This window comes from Rutilus rutilus, assembly GCF_951802725.1.
Source record: "Rutilus rutilus genome assembly, chromosome: 21".
NCBI lineage: Eukaryota > Metazoa > Chordata > Actinopteri > Cypriniformes > Leuciscidae > Rutilus > Rutilus rutilus.
In genome coordinates, this window is record NC_140226.1 from 18,878,326 (window position 1) to 18,901,538 (window position 23,213).

At 38.3% G+C, this 23,213-nt stretch overlaps 1 protein-coding gene across 1 annotated transcript in view; it reads left to right on the forward strand.

Annotated features, from left to right (window-relative positions):
- ttc27 (tetratricopeptide repeat domain 27) overlaps nucleotides 1-23,213 on the forward strand; it is a 93,856-nt gene that overhangs the window by 44,370 nt on the left and 26,273 nt on the right. The window contains exons 10-11 of the mRNA XM_084393765.1: nucleotides 12,804-12,917; nucleotides 22,983-23,078. Coding sequence (XP_084249891.1) covers nucleotides 12,804-12,917; nucleotides 22,983-23,078 — 210 coding nt within the window. The remainder of the gene's footprint in view (nucleotides 1-12,803; nucleotides 12,918-22,982; nucleotides 23,079-23,213) is intronic.

Below are 23,213 nucleotides of genomic sequence, written 5' to 3' on the forward strand. Positions count from 1 at the left end.
ACATCATTCGCATCAAAATCCCCCCTCGTAAGTGCCAAACCCGCTTCAGTTTCAAAGAGCTCCTCATCTGAGATGAATCATAGAGGTTTTGAGGCTGTTCTGGTCTGATCTCTTTGGTTTGTGATGTCATGGGTGGTAGCATCTCTACTAGTTGCTGTCAAAACCTAGCGCAGCAGTTCGTAAACCCACCTGGGGAGTTTGTACTTCCTCTATCTGTCAGCACTTTCCCGCTCTTTTGGCCACCAGACCACATGAGGTCACCTCCAGGGTGTGGCATTTTAGCTTGTGTAAGCGGTTTAGTTTCCGATGATCATTGAACCCCCATCAGGGATCTCAATCCCTCTTACACTAGGTCAACGTAGTGATGGCATTATGTATGTAATGTGAGCTTGTGTTTGTTTGGTTGGATTGGGTCGTTTCCTCGCTGTGTTACCCATGGGGCCGATACTTGTGGTGTTCTCACCGATGATCTCTGGCCAAGGGCAGTGCACTGTTGGCTGGACTGTGTGCCTAAATCCAGTGCAGCCGAGTGTGAACGCATTGGCTCTTCTAGGGCAGTGTGTCCTGTCAGATCTAAGGTGAACACCTGCTGTTTAACTCATAAATCTTTTGTTCACAGAGATGGGCGTATCCATAGGGCAATGCCAGGTCTGTCAGTCAACAGTGGCTAATTTGAGCCTGGACATGGGATGGGCATGTTGCTTGCTGTTCATGATGTCATTTTGTGTGGGTGGTTCTTAAACTTTGGGCACTTTTATGTCCCAAGGGCTGATTTTTATTAAAAGCAACAGATTCAACCACATTAACTTTTTACCATGCCTTCATCCAGTTTTGACTACTATTCAAATTACTTTTATGTATAGATTTTGTTTTAGTCTTGTCCTAGACCTAGAATGCCAGTATTAACCTGAAATCTGTCACAAAAATATGAATTATAGTCATTTAAATGTGTGATCATGAATTCTATAAATTAATTTGTCATTCCAACTACACAGAATTGTAATAAATTCTGTTCTCAAGTTAGTGTACTTGTTTGCCAAGGACACAGTAATGTCATAGAAAAGCTTGAGATGAAATATTACACGGAATGTGAAGAAAACTGACTGAGAAATCTGTTTTTGAGATGTGGTGGAAAAAATTACACTGTGGTGGGAAATAAAAAAACTAAAAAGACTAAAGAACTCTCCTATGGTGTACACTACCATTCAAACAAATTCTGTGAAATACTTTTAAGGATACATTAAATTGATCAAAAGTAAAAACATTTATAATGTTACAAAATATTTCTATTTAAAATAAATGCTGTTCTGTAACTTTCTATTTATCAACAAATCCTGAAAACTATATCATGGTTTCTACAAAAAATGTTTTCAGCATTGATGATAATTGAACATTGAAAACATTGACATGTTTCTTGAGCACCACATCAGCCTATTATAATGATTTCTAAAGGATCATGTGACACTATAGACTAGAGTAATGGCTGCTGAAATTTTGTTTTAGGAATGTTTATTTCCTGAAAGTTTACAGGGTTAAAAGTGACAATAGTTGTATGTATTGTCAGTTTTAGTGGGCTGTATATTTGTGTAACACTCTAAATGCAGTTAGTGTGGTTTGAATGAGAAGATTCCTTACAGTCAGGACAAGAAGAGTTGGATTCATATAAAAAATAAAAAACACATTGTTTTCCCTTCCGTGTCTGTGCAGTGAGTTTATTTATGAGAAAACAGTGTGAGGTTTAATTTCCCCTCCATTCTCTTTGGTGACACATTCATGTTACATGTAACCACAGCCCACATTTTCTGGTCATTTTCCCTAAACTACAGTCCATGTGATCTGGGCTTGTCCTTGTGTCTTCCTGAAGGTCAAAAGACCAGCTATGACGATACAGGCAGAGGACAAACAAGCCCTTTCCTTCCACTTTAGAGATTTACTTTATCTTCATGACTGATTGATTGCACCCGATGCTCAGTTTGATTCAACACCTGTGTTCTCACAGCCACTGTTTTTCTCTCAGACATCACAAGAGATGTAACAGTCAGTTCATTGAGGGCGTTTGCCAACAACCTTTCTATCTTCTGCTGATCTGCAATCTGCTGTTGCTGGTCTCCACTGGCTGGTTGTGTGTGCAGGCATCTTTCCAGTCTACATGTGGATCCAGGAGTCTGCAGGCTGGTTAGATGGTTGTCACGTGCCCAGCAAACATCACAGTTCTTTATGGTCCACTTTTTATCTTTAAGAATTTGCTACACACATTGAATGTCTTCAACATACTGAATAATTTAGTGATGTATTGCATGAAGTGAAGTACATGTACATTTATGCGTTTGGCAAGTGATATTATCCAAAGCGAGTCGTGACTCGTATTTACGATTTACAAGCGACTTGTATTTCATTCAGGGTATACATTTGATCAGTTTGTGCATTGTTGCCATGCTCTACTGTTTGTGCTACAGGAATGCAGGTATTTTTAGTTCATGCTTTGTTTTTGTACAGTGCTTTTTCTTTTAGGGGTGGGTGGTATGACAAATGTTTCAGGTTTTTTTTTCTTTTTTATTCCAGTAGCAATACACATCACTATATATTACTGCAAATTCAACCAAAAAAAGTTTTGATAATCTGCTCCCTTCCTTTTACATTTACAATAGATTCAAATACAAATGCACCTTGTGACATTGAAGAACTATCAAAGATGCCTTTGTTACAAGTCATATGCTAAAATTTCATTTTATTGTACAGTCTCAGCACTGATCTGACATTGATTTGTTTGTTAATGAATCCCAGAGAAATGACTTTCGTTGCTCGGATCTTGTGGGGTGTGTCATCTGTAATATGTCACCTGAAAAGCAATTTCAAATACTTGTAATGCTGGATCCATCCAGAAGATCATAAATGTCAAAAAAAAAAATAATTTTACAAAGTGCAGAGCATCTGTCTGGTCCCTCATAAATTTACAACACCCTTACCAGCAAAGAAATGAATGAACAGGTTGTCGTTTTTGGGGGGATGTTTGCTTGTGGGTTAAATTGTAATTTGAGGACATGGTGTTTGAGAGCATTACTGCTGACATAGTGTTAAAATATATCATATAATATGATATACGATAATAAATATTTTTTATAATATAATAAATATATATTTTAAATATAATAAAAAGTAAATGATAGAAAGTTTTGTTACCAGACAGATTTAACACCACTACGTTACCTGCCATTTTCAGTTTCTGTTTATAGGGTGATAAAATATTATTTGGACCAAAGGTCTGTCTCTCATTTTGTTGATCATTTGGGATCTTCATGTGGCTCTTCATTCACTGAAGGGTTTATGTGTCTGAAGCACCTGCCGTAATCGAAATGATATCATGGCGGCGCAGACGTGCACTGGCTCAAGTAGTCTTATTGGCTTCAGGATGGTTTCCAGGAAGGACTGGCTAGTTCAGGCTGAACTTGAGCTCTCAAATCTGTTTGGAAAGTGGAACCGTTCTGATTGAAAGCAGGTCGGCCGCTGGGGTTAATTTATAGCCGCGGCGTTTATGTGACTGTCTCACCATAAATCTTTTAGTTCCACAAGAGCCTAATGACTTTACCAGAGTCCTTGCTTTTCATGTATATCTCTAAATAAATACATGTTGAATTAGGTCTTTGCACAACTTTATTACAAGATTAAGTCATCGTCTGTTAAGAAAATAATTATTTTTGTTCAGTTTGAACTCTTACGGTTGAGTTTTCCATTAGGAGCTACAGGACTTCTCTCCAAATAAGATAAAGCACAGAAGGAAGAAAAGGAATGTACCTTTTTTCATCCAATAGAGAAAGACGTCGTCCCTCCCGTTTACCTGAGCTGTCCTGTCGCTTTTGAAGACTTTTATATTGTTCATTGCTCACCAGTCAACATGTTATAAAAGGGTTAGGATTTCTTTCTTTCTTAATGGGAATTTTTCTCCTACGTCTAGTCTGATCAGCAACAAATTCTCTCGCTCTCTCTCTCTCTCTCAAGGCAAGACCTCTTTTCCAACACTGTTCTGTCGCTCAGGGGTACATTTTCGGACTAAAGACATGTCTCACCACCCTATTGCCAACACTGAGCTTGTGTACATATAGATCACGGTGTGTCTGGGACTTCAGTCTTTCTGAATTAGCTTTTGTTCACTGCTAGGGACCCTTGCCATATCCAAACACCTCGAGGTGCTTGAATCATAGCAAAGATGGCGCACCTTCAAAGCCGATTATTCATGCTTTCATTGCCAGCTTAAGGACATTGGATTGGACCGTAACCTCACAGGTTGTCTGCTGTCCACCTTTAGTTTTCGTCATGGGTCTTTATTGTCAACATTGTTCACCAGAACAAATTTAAAAACTGAGAATTTTATGGTAGATTATCCAGCCACTGACAGAAGCGTGCTTTGACTGTTTAGTAAACTGCATTTAGTTAATAAAGGAGCACATGTCTTACAAATGAGCTAAAGCCATTGTGACATGACAGATTCATTCAGACGCAAGAGGACTTCAGGTTAACTTCCTTTAAAAGCTTAAAAATCTTGACAGTTGTATCAGTCAGAAGTCCTTAGCCTTTTGAATGAATCATGCTGTGATCAGATGTATTCAGATGTGTTCGGAGGTCAGCACTCAAGTGGTCTCAGTGCCAGTCAAAATTCAGAATTGAAGAATTGGCTCATATTGTTTGAGTATTAATTTGAATCAAATTGGCTGCAACACACAGGAATTTGAATTGGAAATAATAGTAATGTTATTTTCTTGATTACAGTTACAAAAATTAAACGGGTAATTTAATTCTTGAAAAGTAGTTCCTAGTTTCGTGACATCATCGCGTACAATAGAAGTCCCATTTCATTGGCTAGGCGCCAACCAATAAAATGGCTCCTTTGAACACCCCCGCTCCCACCCCCCTTTCTCTCTCGCCGCCACTGAGTTTCAAGTGCACAAGTTAGTTTTGCACCTAATATATTGCACCTAATTTTTGAAATTGCAGTGACCGATTTGAGAAGCTGCAAGTGCCTAATTGAGGTTGTACTGTGAATGTGAATGTAAGATTAAATGCAAATATATATTACGAGTTTGTGTCTGTCATTGTATTTCTGTGAATGGTATTTTACACATTTGTGACTACTTGTCTGCAGCTTCAAATTCAGAATACAGGTTTGTGACTATTGTCTGCGAGTGCAAATTTCAACATTCAACTTCAGATTTTTATTTTAGAGGTTTTCACATTGGAGCTGTGAGTGTAAATGTTCACAAGTACGAATATGTATTGTACAAGTTCTCAAATTCACATCTACGTGCTCTCGAGTTATGCTACTCTTTTACCTTCATAATAAACCTTCAATCAAGACCTTTTTGAACATGAAACTTCAGACAAGGGTCTGTCAAACCATCATTTGAAGTTTGTCCTGACATACCTTAATTTTCTATTTAAATTATACTTAATGTAGTTACTGTTTACACGTTTCTTTGAATATTACTTTATTTTAATTCTACAAGTCAACTTAATTCTACAAATCTTTTGTGTGTGTGTGTGTGCCTCAATTCAAATTCAGAAATTGGACTTTTAAATGTTACAGGCGAGATTGTGTGCTAAATTGTGGGTTAATTCATAGTAGGAAAAACTACTGTGGAAGTCAATGGCTACAGTCAACTGTCTGGTAACCAACATTCTTTAAAATATCTGTTGTTTTCAACAGAAGAAAGAAACTCATCGTGTTGTGACATTACTGTCAGATTCAATGTAGTTGGTAATACATCATCTTTTATTGTCAAACTGTCTCGTATAAAAACGGATCCACAGTAAAATGAAGCGATCAAACGGACAGTGTCTTACTAATGCGATCTGACTGGAACTTTGTTAAAAATGAAAAGTTAATCTATGCTTTCTTAATGTTAGAATCACAAGAATGGCAATGCAAAGATTACTGGAGTAATCCTGTGTTTGCGTCTTTCTCGTATTTACTATTTTGTGACATGCATGAATTATTGGGCGGGGCTAAAGAGGCAATGGTGTATGATCTTCCGCTGAGGCAGTCTTTTATCGCTTTATGAAGTAATAATGTGCCAAAATCCGATACTAGTCTCCTGGCTTTAATAAAAGCTGTTTTTGGACTAACAATAAAGTTTTGAGTTCTGAAACTTACAGGATATTTTTATAGTACAATGACATCTAATATGTCAAAAGATCAAGGAAAATGTGGCTTCTTAATTCATGACGCCTTTAACTTTGTCATCATTAGTGGCCATGGGTTTGCTGAATATCTTTAAACTGAGGAGCTATAACCCTGCTCTGATACATTACCTATGTTTGAACCTTATTTTTTTGACTCGAGTGGGTTTGAGTGGGTTAGAGTGTGTGTGCTCTTCTCGGCAGAAAGTTGACATTCTCAAATTTGCCTCAATCATGTGTGTTTAGCCAGCAGTCCCCCACAGGTAAAACTGCTAGTGAAGAGGTATTGCATCAGAAGTATGTAGCCACAGATAATAAACTGAATTTTTTCTTTCAACAGTTTAACACAAAATCCGTTACTCGTGAAGTCATGGTGACGCATCACAGCTGTATTATATTTGGCTGTCATTGACAGGTTTAAATGATATAATGCAAAAATGAATCTCTTTGCAGTCTGCGCATGGCATCATACTTGGGCCACCTGCTTCAGAATGAAATGGCACTTGAACTTTGAAGATAAAGATGTGGTCGAAATGAGCTCATGTCTGACACTGTTATTCAGGGAAACTTGATGATTTTTGTACTGAATTTATAGCCTCTTTTTTAGGTTTCTTCCTATATACCTAACAGATTAAATTAATATCCATGTAAATACTTTGCAGCAGCCGTATCGTGTTACAGTAGCGGCTCTGCTAATGGTAACTCTCTTTTTTTCATAATAGACGTTGTGCAGATACACATTAGTGATCTGACAGTGAAGGGCTATTTACAGAGGCTCACAGAGAAGCTTTGGCAATTTAGAGTTGGTTCAAGATGAAATGGTAGGATATTGTTTTCAACAGATGATAGTCCTCACTTGCGTCATCTGTTTGGTAAGCCACCTTTCGTCTAAGTGCTTCCTGAACAGTGACGCTGATGCAGGATTTTGTGGTGACCGTTTCATTCTGATGGACTAAGAAATATTGGCCCAGTGGCAACCAGTTACTTGTACTTGGATATTATTTGTATGATTTTTGAGTTTTCAAATCTATCCTTTATCAGCTTACTTTAAGAAATGAATCTACTCCCAGAGGTTTGTTTATTAAAACTTAAATGATTTGTAAAATTATTTATACAGTGTCTAAAACTAAATGGTTATTTATTTTTACTTAAGATATTGTTGCTCTATTTAGGTGAAATTAAGAATGCCAGTGTTTTTTTTTTTGTTGTTTTTTCATAAATAAATCCATACCTAAACAAAATGATAACTTTGGCTCTGCTTCCAAGCAAACCATGTCGTCATGGTCAACTATAAGTCACAACTGTCAAGATTATAATCAGGAGTTCAACACATTTACCAAGTTGTATAATCATTGTACTTTTGTACCCCAAGAGAATTCAGTGTTGACGTAAATTGTCACAGAAAATGATCTAATATTCCCTCTATTGCTCAATTCAATGACATCTTAGACTCAGAGTCTCCTGCTCTCCTGCCTTGCCTTCCACCATATGTAGAATGCAGTCCCAAGTGATTTAGAACTTAATGTTTTATATTGCTAGTGGTTTTGTTGTAATTAACCAGTAAAAAGTAAAGACTGATTTTCAGGGAGTTTCACAGTAGCGTTTTAGACTCAGTCATGCCTTTATCTTCTACAGAAAGAACCTTAAGTCTTTTATTCCCAGAAATGAGGACATTTTGCTCTTTCTTTGTGTAATTAAAGTAATAAAGGTAAAGACTCGGACCGCTGAACATCTCATTTAGGCGCCTCTTAAATTTCCCTCTCCCTTCATCTCTCATGGTGTCTCTCTCTTGGAAAGACCTCTGAAGAGCTGTGCTGCTACTGCTCACATCTACTGTTCTGTCTCTCATCTTTGGACGGGTTGCTCTAAAGGCAGCCTGCTGAGCTTTAGCTCATTTATTATTCCAGCTGTGCTTTTATTAGTGATGTCAAGCTTCTCAGTGTCGCTCAAAGTCTTTTCATAATCTTATACATTAGTATCCAGAAGACTGGCTATTCTATATTTTTAGCTTTTTAAAGTCCTCTTGAAATCAAAATTGACCCTATTTACTAATCTTTAATCAAAATCTGAAACCTTGCTTCCGCTCTGGAATGGCGCTCCTTCCCTGATGACGTCAGTTTGGCGACTTGGGTTTAATATCCTTAACCACTCCCCTCCAACCGTCAGTCTGCTATGAGCGAGGGATGGAGAGGATGTGCGCTAAAAAAAAGCCCCGCCCTTTATTCAATATTCCCTTTCATTTGGAAATACGTCACAAGTTTGTCAGATTGACTCGTTTGGTTGGTTTGAAAATGGTTTTATGGTTTCCTTCACTTGAAGTTGGAAAACTAGACCACTTACATCCACTAATTTGTATTTTCATATATCAAGAGTTGAAGCTCAGGTATATAAAGTCATGAAAAATCAAAAGGACTGTTGACTGATCGTTACGCTACTTCTACGCTATTAAATTAAACTGAAGTGTGTTGGGAATGTGAACCTATGACATTGAATGTGATCACAACAGTCAAAAACGCTATGGTTAAAAAAGACAATTAGAAAGGGCTACATTGTTTATACAGTTTTTCCTGTATGTTTAGACTTTAAGTTGTAAAACTATGAATGTAAAACTAAATGTGTCTTGCAGCACAGTGTGAAGTCAGTATGTTAATGATGATTTGGGACAAATATAATCTGATTTAATGGGAAAACTGTTAGTGGCGCAGCAGGATTTTGAATCGTAGCTGAGCGATGTTGACAGACTCATAGAAAATGTTTGAATTTTAAACGTAGCGCAAGGCAGCACTGTGCTTCTCGTTCGGGGTGCGACACCCCCCCCCCCCCCCCCCCCCCCCCCCTTTATAGGGGCTTCATGACTTCATAATTGAACTTCTGAATGATCTTCTCTTTGGTGACGCATGTCAGATCTCTCCTGTCATTTCATCTACATAAACCATTCCCCCTTCTTATTGCAAGCTTGCATTCAGATCTGCCTTATCCAATCAACAGTCGATTTATACAACCAAGTCCCTGTCCTACATTCTTTCCTTTTTCTTTAATCAGATTCACTCCGATATACATCACAATATGAAATAAAATGTTGCTACTCCCATTTCATTGCGACTTTAAAGCTAAGGAAACTGGAGTCCAATATAGTTATTTTCTGCAAAAACGAACCATTCTCTGTCTCAGTCTTGGGCTGGTCTGGTGATTAAAAATGCTTCCCCTCCCATTTCCGAGCCCTGATACTGTTACCATAGCAACACAGGTTTTTCAGAGCAGCAGAAGCGTGTGGAGTGGAACAGAGGTGCAATTCTGGAAGGAGTGGGAGGGGTCACCAGCTTGAAAAGTTGTTTCTTGGTGGTTTCTTCTTCCCGAGGGAAGGAAGCTGCTTTGTGATAGTCATCTTGTCAACTTGGCGTTGCAGTGAACAACGAGAACTCTTTGGGTGGGAATGTTTTGTGCAACCCCCAAAAGTACACAGAGGCACAATTTGTATAATATATATTACAGAATACCATTTTATTATCTTTTCATCAGCTGAGAACAGTGCTTTTCTCTCTTGTGTGTGTATTCTCAGTTTAATGTCAACCCCTGTATGGCATATCCTCCTGTGCTAAGAACAGTCTCTACTTCCTCTACTTTGTGAGGCTTTGTCCTAGTATCACACACAAAATCAGGCCTGTTGAAATGATATCCATTTTCAAACTAAATGGAGACAGCTGACTTATCTCTGGAAGTCCACTGCCTTTTCAACACACCAGCATTTGGGGGCTTTTCCTCTCTCCCTGACTTGTTCATCTGTTTTTATGCTTGTTTTGTAGGTGTTTCTGGAATTTTAATACGATTTTGTGCATGCCAATGTAGTTATAGTCGAAATGAATTTGGGTTTTGTCTTAGATTCTGCCTGACCTCAGGCGACGCTGCTCGTTCCTCGACCCCCTCGGGGATCTTCTGTTATCAGGTTCAGATCTCAGATATGCACCCTGGGTTATGCTCCTCTGAAAGATAGATAGATCGCACACACTTCGAGAGAACTCAGGAAGTTTTGCTGAGGAAAAAGACAAAATAATCCACACATTATCAGCTTGAGTTTCCAAAAGATGGACTGCCAAAATGCTTATGTCACTAACAATTTCTGCCCCTCCATCTGATACTTACAGCCCATTGGGAGACAGCCAAAGTGTCTCTGTTATTCATTATGTTCATCAGCGCTTCAGAGACATAGCCAGGTTTATTTTATTGAGGGATCGTCCAAAAATGAGATCTTTCTGGCTCTGTACCAAACCTTAGTGAGGGTCTTGATATCTAGTGTCTAGAATATATCTTCTAATTTATCATTCTATTCTAACTGTGCATGTTGAGAATCTCAGTTGTCACTTTTTTTTTCATTGATTCATTGACTGAACACTTCATATTGTTGCTTATTTTGTTCAAGAACCGTTAATCTGTTTTCTATCAATTTTTAACGCTGAATGACATTTCTTCCATTTTGGGATTTTTCTCCCCTCCCCCCTCCCCCATACTGAGCTAGATGCAGTGCACTGAGGCTGCCTTATCTGTTATGATACATGCCATAGCTCAAGTGTCTTATGAGGCAGCATAACTTTTTTGCCTACTGTTCGGAACAACCTTCGCATTGTGAGCTTGCCAAATATGCCTAAAAATGCTGTCTGGGTAGGCAGCTCAACTGGGCACTGTAGTCTTCCTGGAGCCCTTGTGTCTGTAGACAGAGTTAGGGTGAGGCCTGTTACAGTAAGGGTGAGTTTAAATATAGACGTTTCCACACAGATAAATACAGACCCCCCCACAGTACAGTACGCTTAACACACAGTGAGAAAATGGCCCACAGGAGACTGGTATGTTTCTTAAAGAAACATTACCCCCCAGCGGGGCCCACAACCATTTTTTCTCCTCCTAAAAATAAATCAGCCACCTTTTGTGCAAGTTTTGAAAGACAAAAGCAATGTTCGCAGCACATATAAATGTCAGATGACTTACGGTAGTTTCTGCATCATTTTCTAACAATATGATTCAAAATAAAGTCAGTACTCATGATGTCAGTACTTCACTGCTTTTTCTGCATTTCCAATCACGTCATTTCATCTCAAATGTTTACCCCCCCCCCCCCCCCCCCCCCATTTTTTCTTTTTGAAGATAAATATTTGAAACAGACTTTTGTCTAAATAAAAAAAAAATAATGTTTTTGTAAAATAGTAAAAATTTGTAATGCCTGTAAAACAGGGAGGATGAGGGTGAGCAGCGTTTCACAGCATATCTGATCTTTGAAGTTAAGAAAGGAAGATGGGAGTGCTTTGATGTAAATGTCAGGTTTAAGAGCAGGAGTTTGATGAGTCAGGCTTGAAGTCCTCATAAATCACACTGAGCCCTCCAGTGCTTTTTTCCCTTTCCTTTCTTCCCCTGTGTAGGTCAGAGGACCGAAGTTGTGTTACCCTTTCCTGTAATAAATGCTTTAAGGGGAGGAGGCCAGACATAGTGCTTGAAATCACAAGACTCATGTGTGTGTGTACACACACAGCCACATTCATTCTTGGGAACTGACCTTTTGTTCGTTTACTACATATACTCCATTACTCATACTCTCTCTTGCTGTCCGGGAAGACCAGAATCAACCCTCTCTCTCTCTTTCTATCTCTCCCCAATTGGCTACAAAAACGGAGCTGATCCTCACTGGGTAAAAATGCTCAAGGGTCTGACAGCAGTTGACTATCTGACTTTGGTTCAGTATCTCTTATTGAGTTCCTGTACTCCGGATAGACTCACCAATGTCTTTCTCTTATCATTGGCGCCGTGATCTCATGATCTGATCTCTGCTTCTGCCACTAATTCTTCTGCGCATCACACAGCCTCCAAATCATTTGTCCTTGGATTCCAACATGCAAATTTTCTTGTTTTTAAGCATTTGTATCATCCAAATAGTGAATATTTCTGGCACTTCATGTGCTCCAGGTACCAGTATCAAGTGAACTCTTAAGTTGCAGTGACTGCTTATTTAAACTAATATTTAATTTAATATTATAAAGAATTGAAAGCACATATATTTTGACACGATATGACTTGGGTGAGCAATGCTTAGCCAGAATTTTTATATTCATGCGTCCCTAGTACTAGTTAGTCAACAAATAACATGGCCAACTTTAACTTTTTTTTAAACATCAAGATTTTAGTTTAATATGTAAATGTTTGCTCAGTAGTATAAATAGCCTTAGCATTTAAAGCCTTTTCCCCAGTGCAGATGTATATTTCCTGATTTCTTGACTGCCTTGTGCTGTTTTAAATAGTGCATCTGAGACGCCTCATATATTTTAATTCAGCATTGACGTGTCGGTCTTGCTCCAGTTAAGACAGGATGCTTTTCCAGTAACGTGTGTCGGAAAGTATTTCCATCGGAGTCCTCTGCCCCTCGCTTACCTGCCGCTCTGCTGATGTGATACAGGCCAGTGAACGCTCGTGTCTCTGTATGCAGAGGGTGGTATGTGTTTGTTGGATTGTGTGCCATAGATTCCTTTTTTATTTGTGTGGTATGCGTCTTGGTTTGTGATGTAGTTGCATATTCATGAAAGTGGGACATGAAAAATCTGTATGTCACCATGAGTGATATTTTCATCTCTTTCTCTCTCTCTCTTCCTCAGTGTTTGCTGTCTCAGCCAAAGTTCTGGGCGGTGGAAGTGACATCACTGTGCCTGAGGACTAAGCTGGAGAGAGGGAGCTCACGGAGAGTTGAACGTGCCATGATGCAAACTCAGGTAGAATGTTGTTCAGATTGCACATCCATTTACAATATTATCATAAATAATGGTTCAAATGCAATCAGGATCACAGTCTATGTGCTACATGTTTCTTAAGCACCAAATCAGCATATTAGAATAATTTCTGAAGGATCATTTTACACTGAAGACTGGAGTAATTCACCATCACAGGAATACATTTATTTTTGATCAAATAGCATAGACATCTTTTAAAAATATTTAAAAAACTCAACAAACGCAGACTTCTAGTGACTCTGTTGTCATTGTTTTAGTCTGAGGCACTAAGGAGTGTACAGTTCTTGTCTTTTAATATGAGCTGTTGGGTAGTGATTACTTCATTCAATTTGTTGATTTACTGTTTTCAATGTAATGCTTCCAAAATTTTATAGCACCCGGAGAAACGAGATCCCAGATTTCCTCCTGTTGTTTTTGCTGCATTTGTGTATGTGTGCAAGAGAAATGGACAGATAAGCCCGAGGGAGAAGAATGCTTAAGCTTCCCTTTGGCTGCTTCCCGTTTCCTCTGTCATTTATCATGACAGTTTGTCTCCATGTTTTACTGAGGAAAAGCCAGAACAGTAAAACCAGGAAAGTGCTGATATGTTTGGTGTGTATTCTTGTTCATTTGTGTGTGGATTTTAGGAAGGATTGGAGAATGGAATTTGTCGCTTTATTGAAATTTGCTGAAACAAGTCAGCCTGGTTCTTCCTGTCCTCCCTGATCAAATTAAATTTTCTGGCTTCCAGTGACATTCTGGGGAGCAGAAAGACCTTTCACAGAAACCAGTTAGTTTGTCCATTATGCCAGATTCATTTTTAATTAGTGATGTTTGTTCATTGTAGAACTGTGAAAAATTCTAGCCTCTGCGTTGGCCAATCTCACCACACAGAGACATCTGCTGTATGACTGTTTTGAATCATCTTTTCTGTTCTGAGGGGGGTTTACTGCTAAAGTTATGGTTTAAGTTTATAGTGTCATCAGTCCTTTTCAATGGAAGAGCTCCTTAAATTGTCATAAATGCAAAATATAACCAAGATTTTTTATGTTGGCATAAAAGGAAGTGCTCTTGAATGGTTTAAATCTTATCCTTCTAATAGAAGTTTTAAAGTTAACATGGGTGAACATTCATCTGAGGCAGCTTCTCTGTCATGTGGTGTTCCTCAGGGTTCCATCTTAGCTCCTATTCTTTATATATGCTCCCGTTGGGTTCTATTTTTAGGAAGCATGGTCTGTCGTTCCATTGCTATGCAGATGATACTCAAAATCTATCTGCCATTAAAACAGACTTTGAATGGTCTGGAGGCACTTATGACCTGTTTGTCTGATGTGAAGGCCTGGTTGCTTTTAAATTTTCTTAATTTTAATGAGAGTAAAACTGAAATAATAGTGTTTGGTCCTTCAGATTCTGTTAGTACTCCAAAAATAAATTTTGGTGAGTTATCCTCGTCTGTGAAGCCTTGGGTTAAAAATCTAGGGGTTGTCTTTGATGATGGGCTGAAATTTGACAAACACATAAATACAGTGATCAAATCCTACTGCTTTCAGCTTTGACTACTAGCAGGGTTCGAAATGAGGGGGGTCTGGGGGGGTCCCGGACCCTCCATAAGTCATTAGGGACCCCCCCATAAGAATTTATTTTTGGATTTTGGGGGGTCCCTGACAAATATATTTTAACATTAAAAATGATTGTGAAAATTATAGGTCTTTAGTGACGTTTTATATTTATAACAGTAATTAATTTATTTCCTAGCGCGAGGCAGCAATCAGGGCAGCTATGAGCCGAGTGAGTTCCTATACAGCGTCACAGATTGTTGTTGTGGTGCTCCCGCAGATACGTAGCCTACTGTAGCTGAACGCGGCAAAACGAAACCTCACAAAGAGTGAAATCCTGAATGAAAATCCTGTAAGCGCTTTGTTTATATCTCCATAATTGATTATAGTAAAATATTAGGAGTTCGAGTTCCTATATCAAAAGTTGCATTAACTAGATACCCAGTGTAATGATTAGAAGAGTACGTTTGTCAACGTTTCTTGCTAGCTGTATGTGTATGAAGCCAAATGATCTGCCAGCTAACAGCAGACCTAGCAGCTAGACTAGTTATTCAAAGCTAGCTTAACAACCTACTTGTCCAGTCAGTGATTACGAAAGATAACCAGGACTTAATTCAAGTCTGTGACTTGATTTAAAGTGAATGTGATTTGAGCATGAATGAGTATATACATGAGAGCTTGGTAAGCTATCTAGGAAGCTAATATTATTTTTCTTAATTTAGAATCCTGCATCATGGAGAGGAAAAACAACTTGTAACTTTGTTGCTGCAGAGTTAGAGGTTACCTGTTAGATTATAGGCACTTCTCCAGACACCACTACAATACTGGGCCTAGCCCAAACTATGAAAAACATCCCAAGACCATTATCCCGCCTTCAACATGGTCCACATAATTTTGCCTACAGTATATAGTGTAGCAAGGTAGTCTTCAGAATTATTAATAATTTAATAATTCAATTTTAGGGGACCCCCCCAAGAGTCCTAAGTCATTTCGAACCCTGACTACTAGTAAAAGTAAAACCTATAAAACCTAAGAAAAAAAAAATCGGAAAATGAATTCATGCTTTTATTACTTCTAGATTTGGATTACTGTAACTCACTTTATTTTGGGATTAGCCAGTCAACTTTATCCCGGTTTCAGATAGTTCAAAATGCAGGTGCAAGACTTTTAACCAGTACTAAAAAAAAAACGGGACCACATTACGCCGGTATTATATTGTCTGCACTGATTGCCCGTGCGTTATCGAGTGAATTTTTTAATTCTTCTTTTGGTGTTTGAATCCATTAAACGGTCTGGCCCCTCCTTACCTCTTGGATTTATTAACTGAATATCGTCCAGTTCTGTCTCTCCGGTCGTCCAACCAGAGATTGTTATGCATTCCGAAGTTGAAGCTGAGATGCAGGGGTGACCGTGCCTTTTCAGTAGCTGCTCCCAGACTGTGGAATGCTCTGCCTGTCTGTATTCGCTCTGCATCATTACTGTCTGTTTTTAAATCTAAGCTAAACATTTTTTGTGAATTGGCATATAATCAATGAGGAAGTTGTATTGCATTGTTTTTATTTTTATTTTATTTTATTATATTTTTTTATTATATTGTATTGTCTTATGTCTTCATTGTTCAGCACATTGGACAACCTAGGTTGTGATTAATGGTGCTATATAAATAAAATTGACATTGACAATTTTCTACAGTAATTTAAATCTAGTCTTGTGAGATTTATTATCATTATCCATCTACTTATCCATTTTATTATTTATAATCATGTTATTTTTTTATTCATCAATTAATTATTTAATTATTATTATTAGGACTAAGTGCTGTTTACAAATATCAAATAAAGTGTTGCAAGGCTTAAAAGGGTGGTTCACCCAAAATTGAAAATTCTTTCTTCATTTACTCATTTTCAAGTTGATCCAAACCTGTATGAATTTCTTTCTTCTGCTGAACACAAAAAGAAGATATTTTTCAGAATAAGGGTAACCAAACAGTTGATGGGCCCCATTGGGAAAAAAAATGGTGGGGGAAACTAAATACTATGGAAGTCAATGGGGTCTATCAACTGTTTGGTTACCAACATTCTTCAAAATATCTTCTTTTGTGTTCCTTTTGCTGTGGCTGATGGCATCCCTCTTTTTGATCTCAAGTGAAATCCATGGATGTGACCATGAGCGCTGCAGGTGATCATCAGTTAAGAGCTGAGAATTGAAGGGTCCGATCAGACACTCTCTGTATGAACATCTGACAGATAGATGGAAGGTCATCAGCGGGCAGAGTTTGGTGTGACACATTGCCCTCTACTATTTTGATTGCTTTCTTTTTTCCTTTAAGTTTTAAGTGTTTGCCCAGTGGAGCTGCTCTCTGACATCCCAAAACTCAATGTGACAGATCATTGGGGGAGTCTTGACATTAGGAGGCCACCCTGAGGGGGGCAAGTTTGAGTCCGACAGGAGATCACGGCAAGTCGCACAAACACCTGTCCATCACAGAGTTAGAGAAACATGAAGCGCTTAGCAAATCCCACTCCTGACACCAGTGAGTTCAGTCACCCTGAGAAGGATCCCAGCTGAGCAAGGCCCCCGGAGCGACGGCGAGAGAGTGACAGCACACTCTCCGAGAGGACGAAACACTTTAACAAAGTTCAACAGATGAGAGAGAGAGAGAGAGGGAGGATGTAGAAAGTAAGTCAGGTAGCGCATTGTAGAGGTACAAATCCACATATACAATTTGCACACCCCTCTTTTCTCAAAAGTTTGAATGCCCTTTTTAAGTCAATCTTTGAGATGTTGAGCTCTTTTGTGAGTGATTTAAATATTGAAAATATCATGAATCAGTACTGCCCTGACATAACGGATGTTGACAAACAAAACAAAAAATGACTGACTTGGTACAAATTTACCTCCTCAAAAGTTGTTTTTCATATTGTGTGTTGCCTTAAACATCAGTGACTGTTTGCAGTCCTTTTGTTTTGATTCGGATAAAACTGTAAATGTCATACAGGCAATATGGCCGTCCTTATAGACCTTATGCGCCAGAGAAACAAGGGCGCCGCCATCTTTAGAATATTGTCTTTGAACTTCCGTTTTTGCGGTCGCTCTGTATATTTCTATGGCATTGCTGTCCAGGAGTAATTCGCTTTTGAAGTGGATTTACTAAATGTAAAGTTAACGAAAGTTATGAGGATTGTAATGTTTTAAGCAGATGTCTTAACAAATGTCAGGAGACCGGGAAGATTTTAAAACGAGCCGTTCATTCATAAATTCGCAAGATCGTAGTGAAAATACAGACCAGAAGTCAAAAGACGAGCGCAGCGCTGAAAAGGGGGCGGGGCTACATAAGGTCTATAAGGATTGGTATTGCTGGAGTCAAAGAATAGAAACAAGGCTCATGACTTTAGGCCAACTAACTGGAAAATAATAAGCAGTGTAATCTTTTTACCTGGTCGTCAAACTTAACAGCTCCATGACTGTGATGTCTATAATTTGTCTAAGTGTTGCTGAAATAAAATCAGACATCCAAAATACAATTTTAGATGTAATTCTTAATAGTTGTGGAAATCAAAAATCTTGCTCTTGATCATTGTCAAGATCTCATGAGCTAATTAAAGATTTTTTTTTTTGAGAAATTGTTTTCTAATATTGTACAGTCAAGACTGTCCATCTGGTTTAAGTACTTGGTTCAATCAACTCAAGATGAAGTGAGAAAGCAGAGTTCAAGGCCCGGTTGCATAAAAGCCCTTGAGTTAAGAAAACCCTTAGTTATAAGGTTAAGTGAAACATGGATTGCAAGAAAATACGTAAGGGTCCACTTAAGAAACCTTAAGGCTGTCATTAAGTATTTCCCTTAATTACTTGTTCCCTTAAGTTCTGTTATGCGTTGCAACAAAGTCCTTAGTAACCATTTAGCCCTAAAAAAGAAAAAGGGATAAAAACGGGTCCCTATGATGTTAATTGATGAGAGAGTGCATTTTTAGCGATCAGAATAAGCCAGTTAAAAAGTATGACGTGAGACCGTGTGTATTGTCAAAAAAAAAATTTGGCTTGGGTGTTTTTCCTCTCTTTTAAAAGAATCGTTTTTTTTGTCCTTTGTCCAATTAGGACTAGGCGTTGAGGACACCGAACGAGCCATTCTGTACTTTCGTGCTTAATGTCAAGACTGCAAAATCGAATCAAATCACCAAACAGACAAAGTGGCGTTGATGCAGGAGTACAATACAATAACGAGTTGGATAAATATAATGCTATTTAATGGAAAACTGTGCAAATTGCACGGAAGGATTTTGAGTGTCCTCAGGTGTCGTAGCTAGAGTCATAGAAACAGTGTGCTCGAATTTTAGGACGCTCTGTGTCGTCCGTCAGACTGCCTTTAATAATCTCCACAAGATTATTACAAAAATTGTAGTTTCAGCTGTATAGTTTAGTAAATATAAAATTTGTTTAAAAGTCAATGGTCCATTATGTTCTGTTTATTGTGGGAGATTACATAACTATAGCAACTGCTGCTTCATTGCCATATTTTGCCAGAAACTATCGTAAAATGCTTCGTATAAACACTTAGTAAGGGAGACAGTTAAGACGTTTGTTGCAATGCTCTTAAAGAAATCTCTTGCATCAGGGATTTTATTCCCCCTCTGATGGTGGCGCTACAGAGTTTAACTACCAAAACTCTTAATTGATAAAGGGAGTCCTTTGGCCACCCCAAGTATTTGGAATATTTGGGTATTTGGATTTGTTTTTAATGAACTGAATCATCTTCTTGACTGCAGACTCAGACCTCCATTAATGGCAGAAGTTCTGATTGGATGAATTCCAGGCACATACTGAACATTTTTACAGTCATTCATAAATGCTCATCAGCTTCACATTTGATGTAATCAATTCAGAAAGATTTTTGTTTTGTCTTCAATATTATTCCCCTTCTATTCTGAACAGTCGTGACATTTTCATGAATATCGCACTGACTCTTATCTCCACCTCCTTGCTGCTGTTCAAGTTTCACAGCGGTACTTGACAAACTTCATTTCCTCTGCCTCCTCTGGCCTTTCTTCTGAGATCAAGAATGTAAAGTGTGTATTCAGAAATGGCAGAAAGGCACTTCGCCTATGTGCTCGGCATTTTTCTCACAGTTTAGAGTTGCCGGTATCTAGGCCACTGAGTGGGCTAAAACTTCAGAAAAGTTTTTATTCCCTTTGTGTATTCTGAATGGCAGAGTCTCTGGTGCATTGTTGGATTAGAGGCGCTCTTTGTGACCACACAATTTGCCTGTTTGGGGCTTAACACCACGCGCTATCGACTGCTGCCCTCTTATTTTTCGTTTAGGACTCCGATCAGGCCCAGGCTGAAGTAGATTTCTCTGAACGTAAAATTCAATTTCAGTGCTTAATCAATAATATCCCTGAAATAGAAGTTGGCAGCTTGGTTCTTGGTATGGATTTAGGCATCTCACGGCAACGCTGAAAGAAAAAAAGACTCATACACATGACGTACGGTATTTTTGGAGCAGAAAAAAAGTTTTTTTTTGAAGTAATTCAGCAGAGAGACGTTTAAAAAACACACAAAAAAACAACAGATGCACACTGCAGTAAATGTATGACATTAATTTTATATGAATATGATGCAACCATACACAAACAATGCATATATAATACATTACATATAGTGTACACTAACATCATATAGCCTAGATGGTCTCAGTGCTATACAGACATGGACTGAAAGCCTTTTGGATTCTAAAGCTTTTGGTTTTTAAAGAGTACTACTAGCCTAGTACTACACTAATACTAAGAGCTAAAGCAGCCATTGTTCTGCTTTAATGCGAGACTACAGTTAAAGGCCCCCTGAGTTCTTTGTAGCTTTTAGTATGAATATGTTAGCCTAAAGGTTATGAATAAGCTGGTGTGTTCAAAAACAACAGCAAAATTCCCATTTAGGAGATATAAGCATTCAAAACGTAGTCTCTCACTTCCGCTAAAATGGATCACATATTTTTATGACATCACCGCGGACTTCAGCTTCTCATCACATCTTCTGTCCAATCAAATGTTCTATAGAATCTAAAGCTATAAATACCACCTGGCCAAAGGGACTGTTGACACGGAGCAATATGGGTTGGACGTGTGTTCGGTTGCTCAAACGATCAAGTTTTAATTCCGTTTTCCAACTGTACGTTGGTTAAGAATGAAATGTCTGAAATGTATTCACACCTCTACTATTGAATCCAACGTATCATCAGCGTTCGGATTCACTTCCATGGTGCTGTCAAGTACGACTTGCAGACTGAGAGGTAAACGAAACGCTTTTGGCTATTTGAAAAGGGTGAGGAGCCATTCAGTATGTCCCGCCTTAGCTTCCTGTTTCAGTGGAAATTGTCAACGCATCATACAAAGCTGCGCATTCCAAGGCACTTCATTGGGCCTTTAAATTGCAATGAATGGATTTTGACTCCATGAGGACTTATCCTCCTTATAAGTATGCTGAGTCATGAAGCATGCTCAGTGATGTCATTTCCTTCTGTCGCTGTATTTGGCTCTTGGAGTTCCTCCATGGAAAGGTTTATGTGTAATTCAAAATAAACTGCCAAATTGTCAACTAGGGGAATTTACTTTGCCCCATTTTGTCAAAAAGCACACAGCCTCCACAGCTGTATCCCTCAGCCCTCCTGATCGGAAGATTAGCATTTATATATTTCAGCCATTTTTCATCCCTGGAAATGCTAAATAAGTAATTAGTTATCTGCTACCCGCAGACAAGCTTTGCCATCCTCCATTGAAACTGATTGTATCTACTCAGTCGGAAGTTTTATTTCCAGATGAGTTTCTTCCAAAGTGAACCCCAACTAGAACTGGAAAATTACATCTATATTGGATTTTTTTTTTTTTTTATCAGTTTACGAAATGCATTTTATGGAATATGTAATGTTTCCTTACTTCTGCTTGATTCCAGAATGTTCTGGAACTGAAATATTGCAGACTTCAGTTCCAAAGTAAGTTATTTACAGCATTTTGGGTGGACATATTTAAGTTGGTACAGTTATAATTCCATAATGTGTTTAGGCCTTCTCCTATTAGTGCCAGTTGCAGTCCATATGTTCATAATAATTGACAGCTGGGGGTGTCAATTAAATATTTGTGGGGTAATGCGATAGACATTGTTCTGTGCATTTATTTTCACAGGCAAGGATGGCCATCAGCTTCCATGAATGTGCATTTGTGGACTAGTGTGTATGTTGTACACAACTGCATTGTGTTATTGTGTTTTGTCTTGTTGCTTTTTGAAATATTGACACTTGTTTGTGAACCGAATGAGTGTTGATCTTCTCACTAGAGACTCAAACAGCAGGCCTGCACATGCTTTAACTGAGTTTAAGCACCAGTCAAACCCTGTAGCAATCCTCAGTGGAGAGTAGAGAGGCGTCTTTAAAATGAATAAAAATGCTATCATTTTGGCATGTGCTGGCACATCTATTTATTGCTCTCACTCTTGGAATTTCTGATTTGGGTTTGAGTTGTTTTTTTATGCTTCTAGATCACTTTTTTCCATCTTGTTAATGATTGGAAAATACATTTAGGTCTGTGTGATGAGCAATAAATTAAAGCAAAATGTGAAGGGTTGACTCACTGGAATAGGTTTTAAGTTGATTGCACCACACTGCATTTTAATTGCTTGGGGTTGTTTTTATCACTGTCAGATATCAAACCAAACACTAAGCACATTAGAAATACTCATTATATTGATGCCTTTGTGTTCCAGGGAGGTCTGTAATTCATGGAGATTTGTGTTAGTGATCAGTGTTAGCATTCCTGTTCATCTTAATGGTACCCTCCAAAAGTATATGATTTGAGATTTTGGCTCATAGGTGCTCAATTCTATTTACTACCTTGTTTTGCTTGTAGCAAACTCTAAGGAAAATCTGCATTATTGTTAGAATAACACCGTGCCCTAAACAGACGTGCCGCTATAAAAGTCATCTTTTCCATGTAATCAGAGTTTTTGTCCTAACCGGCTGTGACGATTCGATTTTAGAAATGGTTTCTATTTCCGCGACGTCGTGGCTGGAACAACAAAGTATGATATGATAATATAAGGTACTGCTTATGTGCTTTATTTAATGTTAAAAGCATCTAATGTGAGTTTGAATATCATTTTGTGTCTTATAGCAGTACTGAAAGCAACAATGGACGTTTTTGTATGTATGTATTTTTGATAATCAGTATGTATTTTTGATAATGTTAAAATTGTGTAATATTCATGAATTGGATTATGTATTATCCATTTCGTTGCGAGTGCCAGAGAGAGCAGACCACGCGCTCTTCTGACTGGCCGATATTTTTGATTGACTTTATCGCATCTCTCGTGTGGCCAGACAAACTATGTGTCGCTGGAATCGTATCGCATCTCGTCTGGTTAGGACATGGTGTAATCGCTATGGCAAAGAAGAAAATGTTAATTCGTGGAAGTAGCAATGCTTGAAAATTGAGAATATATGTCCCCTAAATGTCACTTTGTTCTGTTTCAGACCTTGGTGGATTTCTTTAGTGAGAAGAAGTGTCCCATCACTGAGAGGCTAAAGATGTTCTACACTTGCCGGGCGCCTCCTCTCTGGGATCTACAGGTGAACTGAATTCCTGTTTGTTTAATTGAGGCTTCTGGTTTCTCAAAATGATTGTTTTAGAATCACTCATAATGTTTTACATTAACATGTATTCATTTAGAAGACGCTTATATCCAAAGCGACTTACAAATGAGA